We start from the raw sequence: 12,715 nt of genomic DNA on the forward strand, positions 1-12,715 counted from the left end.
TCCGAAATCCAAAATATTCCAAAATCCAAAATTATCCATATGGGTGGCTGCAATAGTGACACCTTTGTTTCTGATGGTTCAATGTACACAAAATTTTTGTTTCATGCACAAAAATATTATTATATAAAATTACCTTCAGGTTATGTGTGTAAGGTGCATATGAAAAATAAATGAATTTTGTGTTTAGACTTGGATCCCATCGCAAGTATATCATATTATATATGTATATGCAAATAAAGGAACTCCAAAACCCAAAAATAGCCAAAATCAAAAACATATATATTCCAAAATTCATTTTTTTCCCATTTCTTTTTTCGATGTCCAAATTTTCCATTTTTTTCAGGAAAAAGGGCCCTTCACATCTCTAGGTGGAGTTAACCACACTGAAAAATTATGTAGTACTTGTTCAACTGCATTATTCTCATCTAGAACTAACACAGAGCCAAGAGAGGAATCACAGTAGATCAAATAGAAATAGCTATATGGTATTTATGGTACTTGATATGACCACTTTCATGTGGATTACATAGGATTAAACAGGTATGAGTTATCTGATAGACTGTGTTTTCAGCTTACAAAATAGTATTTTGACAAGACTGCTAGATGTACTGGGAGGTTAAAATTATGCAGTAACAATTTCAGGAAACAAAGTTATATAGGTGCTGGTCTTTTCCACTGGAAAAAGGTCATGCTTTGAAACCCATTTTAGCTCACATCACATTATTTGAATAGCATAAATATTTAATTTCAAATACATTTGAAAACCACCCTAATTGTTTTATAACAGGCTGCAGGGAAACCCAAGTTGACGGTAATTGCTGTCTGCCAGATGCCTGCTTGGATTTGGTTTGTTTGAATGGCCCAGCATGTGGCTTTTCTGCTTCAGATTTCTGGACCATGATTGCTATAAAAAGGTTCTGCCAAACATTTGGTTTCTCTTAACAAAATAATGGCTGATAATCACTGAGTTTTTATTGTTTGCAGCATGACTGATGTATGTCAGCCATACCAATGACTGAGTTATGAATGTATTGTTGCTTTGGTTTATAGTTGTGTAGAACTGAATTTCAGTTGCTGATGTACAATCAGTTTGCTTCTTTGAAAAATCATTGGGTGTTGTTCTGAAAATATCCTTAGCTCTCTTTTCAAAATTAATGGCATTGAAGAGTTCTAGTTTGGCTTGACCTTGTCTATCATTGTTACATTATGACAGTGGAGGGAGCTATCTGTAGTGCATGGATTTCTTTGTCATAAGGGCAGTCTTCTCCTGTGACATCTCCTTAGTCCCAAATAGGTGTCATATAAAAAGTAAAGGTAATTGTGCATTCATTAATTCACACATGTATAATTTTGCTTTGCCTGTATATCACACGATGACAGTCATTTTGCTATCCCCGTCCTTAGACTACATGTGTGTAGACATAGGCCTCATGAATTGGTGTGGATATTCACCAATGATGAAAGTTACTAGTGAACAGCTGCTTGCACAAAGGTTTACACAACTGGACTCTCAACTGTGTGAAGGCCCCCATGCAACCCTCTGTCCAAAGCAGCTTCATTGCAAATATTCCACACCAACATGTAGATGTCTAAGACTTTGGCCAGCAATGCAGTCCTGCCCCTAGCGCTGTATGAGGACACCTTTATGTGATTCATGCATGAAGAGGGTTTATATATGTTTTTGACCAATACTTGTACAGCTGTACACATTATCTGTACCCCAGAGTAGTAAGGATCCTGGCACAGCTTTGAAAAAGTTGTTAATTGATTTGTTATCTTTCCCCTCCTGCCAACATAGCTGAACTCCACAAATTGCCTGCTTAATGTTGCAATTATTCCTACAGATAAACAAATTAGATAGTTTTAATTTGGTAAGATTTGTTAGTTGATGAGGTGGCCCTCTTTCTGCCAGATACAATAAAACATGAGGACTTTGGAAGTCTAACATTCTATATTCACCTTGACTTGGCTTACAACAGTGTCTTCCTGAACTTTGATGTAACTATTTCATAGGTGTCATGTTAAATAGAGACCAAAAAACAATGCCGTATGCAAATATCCATTTATTTCATTAGCCAAACGGTGCAAGATTTAAAGATCTCTGCACAAAACAGGTTCAGAAACCAAGTGAATTGTTAGATATGTGAATCTTTTAAACTGGACTTGCCATGAACTTGGGATTCCTCAGTTTTGCATTCAAAACATTTGCTCTACAATTGAGGTTTGCAGACTACACTTCACGATGGTAAGTTAGGAGGCAAAAAGAATGCAGTGGTTCAGTTGTACCAAAAAATGTTGTCTAGTGCTTAGAGACACAACATTTCTGACTGAAAATTCTCCACCCTTGATTCACTGACTGATCTTTGTATTTAACCAGTTATTACTGCACTTGCCCTGGATCAGTGTCCTCTTATTGAAAGAAGCACATCACTCCTTATTAGCCTTTAGCAAAAACAAGCATTTTTTGAAGGGTGAGTGAACCTTGTAGGTGTTAGCGGGAGGATTCGTAGATCGAGGAAAGAAAGAGATAGACATGTTGTAAGATGAAATACCATGTTTTAGGACAGCTTTTCCTAGACATTTTGGGCTCTCACCATTCCCAGTCAATAGTCTCATTATGGGATTTCTAGTCTATCTGAGGAAAATTCCAAATTGAAGAAGACAAATGCCTCTAAAAACATTTTTGAAGGAACTCATAACAAAATATACCCGTAGAGGTCAACAATGACAACCTACATGCCATTCTCTGTAAATCCTACATTTTGTTTTGAAAATGAATGACTTAAGCAATGAACATAATTCAGTGCATTACACCATTTTAATTATTAACAGTAATGACAACACAGTAATCTAACCGATTCCAATGTTCAACATCAACCAATTAATTTTCAAAACTGACATTCCAAGCTCTGGATTTTCATACATGTGTCCAACTTGATTATAATACAATTATACAAGGGGAAAATACCAATCACATGGTATTATACTATTTGAGTTTTATCCAAAAGTTTATTTCGTCCAATGGAAGGAGTATTTAATTTCATTGACATGGGGAACTCTGGATCCAATCCTTTGGTATGAGAGCTGAGGAAGAAAAACATTTGATTACAGAGTACAGAGTTTTGTCAAATGCATGTAATTTGTTTCTTGTTAGTACTTTCACATCATACTTCCCACTCTCTGCAGCTGTTGCTATCCATACACATTATACTTGATATTAAGCTTCTAAGATGATGCTGAATCAGTAAATTGAGTTTCCAGTATTCTCCTGGCAGATCATGTTATGAATTAAAATTATAGAGGCCTGTTCACATCTTTTTCAAATGAACAGTGTATTTTCAATTTCAAGCTGAGTAGCTGTTTATAACCAGTAAAAGGTCTATATCCAAGGTCTGTGTGCAGCTGCATCCATACTGCATAAATAATGCAGTTTGACAGCACTTTAACAGCCATGGCTCAGTGCTATGGAGTTCTGAGATTTGTAGTTTGGTGTGGCACCAGAGCTCTCTGACAGAGAAGGCTAAATACCTTTTTAAAAAACTACAAAACTCAGAATTCCATAGCATAAGCCATGGCACTTAAAGTGGTGTCTGCTTTATTTTTGAAGTATGAACAAGGCCTAAGGCAGAAAGAATCATGCCAGAATAGTTGGCAAATTAGTATGGATGCATTGTTGATAATTGAATTTATAAAGAAAGGAGGGAAACAAACTTCCATGGAGTAACATGTTGGAGTTGTTGGTATTTTTAATCATTGCTGTAAGGCAAAGAGCTTTTCGCATCTGATTATTATGTGATACAGAATCATCAAAGTTATAGTTAGTTAAAAAGAAATAGTATTTTATGAACCCTTTTGCATTGTGGAGATGTTCTGTGTTGTTGCAAATTCAAACACTCTCATCATAGAAACTATTGTTTTTTCAATAAATAAATAAACTGTACTGATTTATCTCCAAAAGATATTCAGTACTATATTAATTCAAACGATTATATTAAAAACAGCAATTAACAGACAATTTGCTGTCCTTTTTTACAGGGGCCACCAGGTCCTCAAGGGCCTCCAGGGCCCCAAGGAGCTCCTGGACCAAAGGTTGGATTTTACTTCCTTGTACACACAATGTGCTTTGTTCCTGACTGTATACCTTGCCTAACTGGCAACGCTGCTGTTGATTCATGTCTGAATTTGCCATGTCTCTTTATAGAACTTTGGGGATCAGAAACTAGTGGTGTGTAGTGAATTCAACCTGAAGGCTACCAATAGCAGAAGAATGATAATATGTGTCAGAATTATTAGCTTTTGGAATACTGGGACCATTTCTGAATTTTCTTTTCACTGAAAATTCCTCAGTGATACAGACAGCAGCCAAATTCCCGTATGGGAGGTACAGGAACATCATAGTTACAGCGCTACATAATAGGATTTTATTTATTTATATACATAGTAAGTCCTGGCCCGACAGACACACACACCCATCACCATTTACTGGGAAGCAGCTGCTGTGGTCAACAAGGCAGGCCTTCAGGGGCCCTGGGGCAGAAAGTAAGTCTCTGTAGAGCAGAGCATTCGCACACTCCCGAGTCCTATGCTCGCTGCGGGCACCATCTGGGGAGGAGGTGTGATTGTCAGTCACAGACCTCTGTCACTCATAGCAGCTGCTGTCTGCTCAGCAAGGATTGGGGAACTTTCACTGTCCTTACATAGCCCCTAAACAAGAGGCTATATAGGGATCTTGGATACATAACAGTCATTCTGCAAAGGGATCTTGCAGAGCCTTTGAGACTAACTGAAAGAAATTGGTAGCATGAGCTTTCGTAGACTGCAGCCTACTTCGTCAGATTTATTTGGAAGTAGGCTCATGCTATGAAAGCTCATGCTACCAATTTATTTCTGTCAGTAAGTCTCAAAGATGCTGCAAGATCCATTTGTATATTGATTTTCCAGACTAACACAGCTATGTCCTTGAATTCTACCACCATGGAAAACATAACAATCATGTGTGTGATTCTCTAGGTAATATCTTTATAACTACTATGGAAGATTACAGCCAGCATTTCTAACTTCTATTTATTTATTTTTTTCTTTGCCAGTAAGAATTCATTGTACAAGCCCTTGGTAGCAATTATGAAGTCTGATGTCCCATTCTGTAAACAGCAATACTATCTACATCTACCAAATTTTATCTTTTCACACACACATATACACACAAATGCCTTTTTTTAAAATGTCTTACACTCCCAGAAATCAGCTTTTCTAGAATTAGAAGTACTTCGTTTAATGCTTCTTATTTTCAATTGGGAACAAATACTTTAAATATTGTGTAAAAGTTGTTAAGAATAGTGTGCATCCTTCCTTAGTTGCATTCGCACTGCAGAAATAATCCAGAATGACACCACTTTCATTGCCCTGGCTCAATGCTATGGAATGCTGGGATTTGTAGTTTGTTGTGACACCAGTGGTCTCTTATAGAGAAGGCTAAATGTCTCATAAAACTACAATTCCCAAAATTCCATATTATTGAATCATGGCAATTAAAGTGGTGTCAACCTGCATTATTTCTGTAGTGCAGATGCATTGCAGCCCTTGTTGTACAGTCGATCTCTTATTGACTGACAGCACAAATCCTCTGTTTGTCTACTTAGAAATAAACCATACCCAATTCAATAAGATGTGTTCCTGTGTACATGTATTCAGAATTACAGGTTAAATAATTTGTCCCTTTAGTTGAAATAGCCAAGAGTATTAATGAACCTTAAAATACTAGGGATTTTCCTCAAAATGTAACCCCAAAACAATACTTTTTTTATATTATGGAAATTGATTTAATAGGTTGTATCTGGCATTCCATTTTTTTTCTTTTCTTTTCTTTTTTTGCTGATCTATTCTCTTTAAAAAATTGTTTTAGGGGGAACTTGGATTGCCTGGTCCACCAGGAGTTGATGGAGAAAAGGTATGCAGGAGTCTTGGTATAATAGTATGGAATGGTATGGCATTCTCAATAGGTAGGAACTGACTATTAAGACTGCAATTTTATACCCATTTATCTGTGAGCAAGCTCCAGAGAATTCAGTGGGACATATTTCTATGCAGAGGGTTACACTGAACATTCATTTAGGGGTGATTACAATGGCAGAAGTCGCTTACAATCTCCAAAAACAAATATAGGCTAATGAAGTATTTTGTAAATGCATAGATATAGCTGCAGCTATAGATACAGATTTAAAGATAGACTAATCTATTCATATAGCTATAGATGAAGAACAGTGCAAAATCTGCATTTCTAAGTTTTGCTAATTTCAGTGGTTTGAAGTTCTTTTCATTATCTAGAGTTCAGAAACAGCCAGAACTAATTCCCAGAAAATTTTAAAACCAATTGAGATGAGTTAAGATGCTAAGAGGGAGAACTTTAGGAAGATGAGAAGATAAGATCGAATATTCAGGAATGCCAGTTATCCCTTTATAGTTTATATCCACCTAAATGTTTAGGAAGTTTTGTCTGCAAAGACTTCCAGAATGTTTTTTAAGCTCAGTAACTTGCAGAATTTTTGAGCTGGAGCTGCTAAAGAGGGAAGTGATTGTCGGAGCCATGCTTGCTGCATGGATCCTGTCAGGTTTCTATGGTTCTATGTTTCAGAGTTGCATTTTGCTAAGTTTATGTCCTAAGTGCTATTAGTACGGATAATTGGGTTATAATTTTTGCTGTGGCTTATGGGTAGTTGTGTAGGTTAGTTAGATAGGGGTGGGATCATTTGCAGCTGGCTAGAATAGTTATGGGAATGGCAGCTTTTGTGTGGGATTTAGGCTGAAGGAAGTTGGTAGCTGGTATTAACAGAAAGGGGGGTAGTTGCTGAGAATGTTTGTGACAGGGAGAAATGATGTTTGTGAGAAGGTTGGGGGGATAGACTGTGGGAAGTGGCGGTGGGTGCTAGTTTTGGTGCCGAGTAGTAGAAGGAGGAGTTTAAGGTTTTGAGGTTTTAATGTATTGATTGGCTTGGGATGGGCAGTCCTGGCTTAAACACTGAATGGTGGATTTCTGGCTATGTATTCTCAATAAAGTTCTTTGCTGTTTGAACACACTGGACTCTTTGATGCAGTTCTGAATTTGCATTAATCTGACAGTGGTGACAAAATTCAATTTTGTGGCCATTTCATTGGAGGTCTGCACTGAAAGAATCGTTAGCATTGCAAAATACTGAAAACCAAAATCCAGTGCCAAACTGGATATACTAATGGACTTTTTCTTCCAAGGAAGGCAGCAACAGGCTTACAATGGGAGAGCAGCAGCAAATCTTCCTCTGGAATCTGATGGAAAAGCAGAGCTTCCATAGTTGCTTTTTAAAAAAAAAACTAATTAGTTACAGTTGTCCTTTCAAGGCTCCCAAAGCAGTCAATTGCCATCATAGTTTCATTTATTTAAAAAGAATAGCTATTTACTTTGCCTTACTATTTACTTTGTTGTTGTTGTGTGCCTTCAAGTTGTTTCCTTAGGCGATCCTAAGGCGAATGTATCATGGAGTTTTCTTGGCAAGACTTGTTCAAAGGGGGTTTGCTATTGCCTTCCCTTGAGGCTGAGAGCATGTGACTTGCTCAAAGTCACCCTGTGGGTTCCCAGCCCAGCTGAGAATTGAAACCTGGAATTTTATCACATTGGTCCAGGAATGGGCCACTAGCATTCCAAAACAGAACGTCTGGGGACAGGAGACGGCAGGGAACAGATTTTACCACACAGCAAGAACGCTGCCACCACCACTGAGCATCCCCATTCCTTTCTGGATGTGTTCCCCAGGGGGCGATTTCTGGAAACACTTGAGAAGCATTCCCAAAAGTCACCCCCTCTGGGATGCATCTGGAACGGGATGGGGATGTTTGGTGGCGGCGGCAGTGTTTTCATTGTGCGGTAAAATCCATTCCCGTCACCTCCCATCCCCAGAATGTTCCATTTTGGAACGCTAGTGGCCCATTCCTGGACCAATGCGGTAAAGTCCCTGGTCTCCAGAATCATAGTCCAACACTCAAGCCACCATACCACACCAGCTCTCACTATTTACTTTCTTCATCTCAAAAGTAACTACACTCATCCTTCCACATTCACTAGGGTTAGAGGCACAGGACCCCCATGAATGTGGAAAAACTGCAAATAATAAAAACACTATGTTTTTGCCTGAGAGAACATGTCTCTAGGAATCTCTAGTTCCTCCACTGCAACTCTGTGGTCAACATCTGCCAGATATTGACCATAGAATTGTGCTGGAGGAGCTACAAATGCCTAGTGGAATGTTCTGTCTAGGAATCTTTAGGACCTTCAGTATGACTTTTTGTTAAGGTTGACCATAGAGTTGTGCCAGAGGACCTAGATGTTCCCAGCGAGAACATATTGATAAAATCTGTGAATAATCAAATTCGCAAAAGTCAAAGCCGCAAATGTGGAGCACTGGACAACAATTCCAGAGACCAGGTTTCAAATCCCTCTTTGGCCATGGAAACCCACTGCTTGACCTTGGGCAAGTCATAATTTGTCAGCTTCAGAGGATGGCAAAGGCATATCCCTCTAAACACATCATACCCTGAAACCCTAAGGTTGTCCTTAGTGTCACCATAAGTTGGATATGACTTCAAGTCACACATGATCAACAACAACAATCAATAACAATCAATTACAAGCAACTCATCTAACAACAATTGTTTCTAGATCTACAGAGAAGTACAGACCATCTTCTCCCACATCACCCAAACTAGGTATTGCATTGAAAGTTGGTTATGCCATCATCCCTCAGCTCATAATGAAAATGTCATAATGAATTTAATTGCTGTCCTTCCAAGATAGATTATCAAATTACTGTAGTCTATAATGTAGTTAGAAATAAATATTTTAACACTGTTGTATGTATGATAAGTGTGTGTATGACAGAAGAATCTGTTCATCTGTTCTTGTGCTCTGATTTATTTATTAAGTACCTGTTCATCTCTACTTGGACTCTGAAAAATATTCCATATTCACCTGAACTGTTAAATTCCATTCCACTCATAAGCAGTTTTCAACCATAAACAGTTCTTCTTTCTTACATGAGTAAATTAAAAATATTCTGAGAAAGTCATGTTTGGGGGGAGGGGGGAGAAGGAATGATACAGATTAAAAAGCAATAATCTTACAAATGTCTTTTCCTTGAGTTGCAGGGTCCTAAAGGAGCAAAAGGTGACCAAGGAAGCCCAGGTCCAACAGGACAGAAAGGAGAAATTGGAGAAGATGGTATGACAGGTCCACCGGTATGTCTAGTTTTGATGATTTCATTAAATAATGTTTGCCCCAGATACATATTATAGATCTATGCAGTGAAGCATTCACACTTTTGTTAAGCATGGAACATGTGCATGAGTGTATTTGGGAACATGCCTTCTCCAGTGTCCCCTGTAGCTCCTAAATTCCCAATCCCTGTCAAGGAGCTTCTGATAACCTGAGGGGTAGCAAGATTCCTAAATGAATTCCTAAACCACCTTGGCAAACAGAGGAAAAAGTCTTCCTAGATCACTGAAGCTCTCTGAGGAAACCACACTGGTTTAAAGAGAGCACTGAATGCCAGAGGAAAAAGCTGATTTAGTGAGATCTAAGAGCTCTCTGGCTGGGAATTTTAAATTCCTCTCCCTAAACTGCAAATCCCAAGATTTCACAAGATGTTGCCATGGCAGTTAAAGTGGAATAACAGTGCTATAACATTGTCCTTTGATATCCAGCTTTGTTCCACCACAATCACAGTCATATCTCGGGGGGAGTCCAGAGAAGACCTTATCAATGGCTTGGAGATTCCCTTTCTACGGAGGCTAGACTGGTGCCCAATATGAGAAAGCCTTTTTATTCTGACAGGCTTTTGAAAATTCACTAGTTTTAAAGACAGGGCTTTAACGGGGTGCAGTTCTGCGGGGGGGGTTTTAAAAAAATTCTTCAGAAGTATGTTTTAAATTGTTTTTAATGTTACTGTTACTTTAATGTATAGTTTAAAATAATAAAAGTTGTATTAATAATGTATGTATTTTAAATAGCACGCTGCCTTGAATGCCAACTCTGGGAGGAATTGTAGAATACAATTAATACAAATACAGAAAACTACTGCAGCAAAAACAATGTTTCAGCCCATTTTTACATACACTTTGAAGGCTGCTAAATGTTTTGTATTAGGCAGCATTATTTCACTATTAATTGCAATTTATAGTACCATAACTTTTTAAAGGGTTACTTCCACATATACATATAATATACTTGTCAGTTTTTGTTCTTCAAAAAGCTCTTGTGATAAACCTTCCTAATGTCTTCCCAAAGAATTCAAGAGACCTGTGAACAGTGATTTGAAGGTGGGGTGATTTTATATCTAGGATATGTGTGTTTATTTCTACTCAGGGGATGAGATAAAGGTAGTGAGATGATAAAAAAAAAATGTCTTTAACATAATTATAAAGGTATCTCATTTTCTATTAGGGTCCCAAAGGGTCGAAAGGAGACCAAGGCAGCCCTGGATTAAGGGGGGTGAAAGGAGAAATAGGAGAAATGGGCTTGTCTGGTCCACCAGTAAGTCTGTCTGCAATTTTGATTTACTTAGTTATTTTATTATTTTAGTTTTATGACTTGAACATTGGTAACCTCAAAACTGCTGTTCTTTAATTTTCAGAGATATAGGATACATCTTGGGAACTTTTGAATTTTGGTTTGGGGAAGCTACCCTGAGAAGTTATTAAATCCGGTTATCGTTGTATGCCTTCAAGATATTCTGTGCACCTCTCATTTGGTTTTCCTGGCAGAATTTGTCCAGAAGGGGGTTGCCCTTGCCTTTCTCTGAGGCTGAAAGAGTGTAACTTGCTCAAGGCTGCCCAGTAGGTTTCCATGGTCAAGTGGGGATTCAAACAGTGGTCTCCTTGCACTCAAACCATTACACCATGTTGGTTCTTTGAATAAATCAACGAGAAGCTTTCTTTTTGGTAACTATGACCAGACAAAAAGGCACTTTGTCTTAATAGTTCTCCTACATGGAGAACTAAATTCAAAAGGAGGAAGTAGAGTGGTCGGTTTTTGTTCTTCAAAAATCTCTTATGATAAATCTCCCTAATGTCTTCCCAAAGAGTTCAAAAGACTCATGAACAGTGATATGGTGGGATGATTATACATGTAGGCTGTATGTGTTTATTCCTACTCAGGGGATGAGATAAAGGTAGGGAGATAAAAGAAAAACAAGTTTCTATGTGTTACGTCTTTGCCATCCTACATCACCTCTGGCCAGCTACATGAGAGTTGTGGACCTCAAAGACCCATGATGGGACCTAAAGGCTATGCTCTCCATTTTTAACACTTTCTCTTTTTCCTCTCAAAATCCCCCAGTAATCTGTAGAAAGCTCAGGGACAATTTCTTGTATGTTTTTGCCCCACTTGGGGTTGTTCTAGGGCCAGGAGAGTCATTTTCTTTCAGACCAGGAAATAAACCAGAATCCATTTCCTGTTTTGAGGGGAGAAACAGTCTGGGAAGATTATGATAAAACCCATGGCCCAAGATGTTTATGGGGGACACAGAGCATTTAATTCTACAAAAGAGTGTGTGAAGGCCACTGGGGGTCTCAAACCAACCTTTTGTCCTGTGAGAATGGTTTGTGAATAACATTTCCCCACCTCTGGCCCACAGTAGGGTTAAGAGTACATAAAGAAGGACCTATATGTCAAAGCATAAAACCTGATAAAGCTTAATGGGATTCCTTATTGTTCCACAGCACTGATTCTTATCATAAGATATGTTGGGACAGGTTGGTTGTGATCTGTCATTCTTCTAACAGGAAAACAAGGATAGGCTGGATCTTTAGCCTTATTCATATTTGTAGATAATGGGCTGGGAATCATTACCCTATATTGAAATTCCAAACAGCTATAGTACACATCTGATCCAAAAAAGCTAACTCATTGATGGCTTCCAGGGAATAAAGATGATGATTGGGTGAGAGGGACTTTGTGACTGGCCCCACACATATTATATGCCTCAGTATGAGAAATTACTACAGAAAAGGGGTTCCTATGTAGTTAGGAGTTTAACAGGGCTTTGTATAAGAAGCATGGGCAGTAATAGACACATCACATGCAGCCATTAACTGTGCTGCAAGTTGTCACATGACCGTATAGTGGACCCTTGTTATATGCTGTTTGGTTCCAAGATCCCCCGTATAACAAAATCCATGTATGCTCAAGTCCCATTAAATATAATGGCATAGCAAAATGGTGCTATAAAATATGGAAAATCAAGGTTTGATCTTTGAAATTTATACTTTTTTGAAGCATTTTCAAACCATGGTTGCTTGACTCCATGTATAAAAAAATCTGTGTATAAGAAGGGCCTAGTGTATTTCCTAGTGCAACTCAACTGAAATCTCTAGAATTGGGGAAATGGATTTGCCTATCCTATACTTGCAGCTGGCACAACATAGGACTACATAGCTCAGTCTTCAAAAGAAAATTTTCATGGAAAATAAATGGCAGATATGTGGCTTTTCTTACATCCTCAGACACTATATTCTCTTTTTATTTTTACTGTTTAGGGGATTGATGGACCGAAAGGAGTGCCTGGTGCACCCTGCGAGCAGGATCTTGTAAGTTGTCCATGATTGAACATATCCTAAAACAGGAAGTACAAAGAGTGACATTACCTCCTCCCTTTTTACTAAATTGTACCAATAATGGAGCTTTGACAGAGCA

At 38.3% G+C, this 12,715-nt stretch overlaps 1 protein-coding gene across 19 annotated transcripts in view; it reads left to right on the top strand.

Annotated features, from left to right (window-relative positions):
- Nucleotides 1-12,715, top strand: part of LOC121921570 (collagen alpha-1(XXIII) chain-like) — a 445,373-nt gene that overhangs the window by 409,410 nt on the left and 23,248 nt on the right. For 18 of the 19 annotated variants that reach the window (XM_042449818.1, XM_042449815.1, XM_042449821.1 and 15 more), the window contains 6 exons: nucleotides 788-811; nucleotides 4,036-4,089; nucleotides 5,903-5,947; nucleotides 9,172-9,261; nucleotides 10,466-10,555; nucleotides 12,559-12,609. In XM_042449818.1, the coding sequence (XP_042305752.1) occupies nucleotides 788-811; nucleotides 4,036-4,089; nucleotides 5,903-5,947; nucleotides 9,172-9,261; nucleotides 10,466-10,555; nucleotides 12,559-12,609 (354 nt within the window). The remainder of the gene's footprint in view (nucleotides 1-787; nucleotides 812-4,035; nucleotides 4,090-5,902; nucleotides 5,948-9,171; nucleotides 9,262-10,465; nucleotides 10,556-12,558; nucleotides 12,610-12,715) is intronic. The other variant, XM_042449816.1, reaches the window with a different exon arrangement.

The sequence above is a fragment of the Sceloporus undulatus genome, chromosome 2, assembly GCF_019175285.1.
Source record: "Sceloporus undulatus isolate JIND9_A2432 ecotype Alabama chromosome 2, SceUnd_v1.1, whole genome shotgun sequence".
NCBI lineage: Eukaryota > Metazoa > Chordata > Lepidosauria > Squamata > Phrynosomatidae > Sceloporus > Sceloporus undulatus.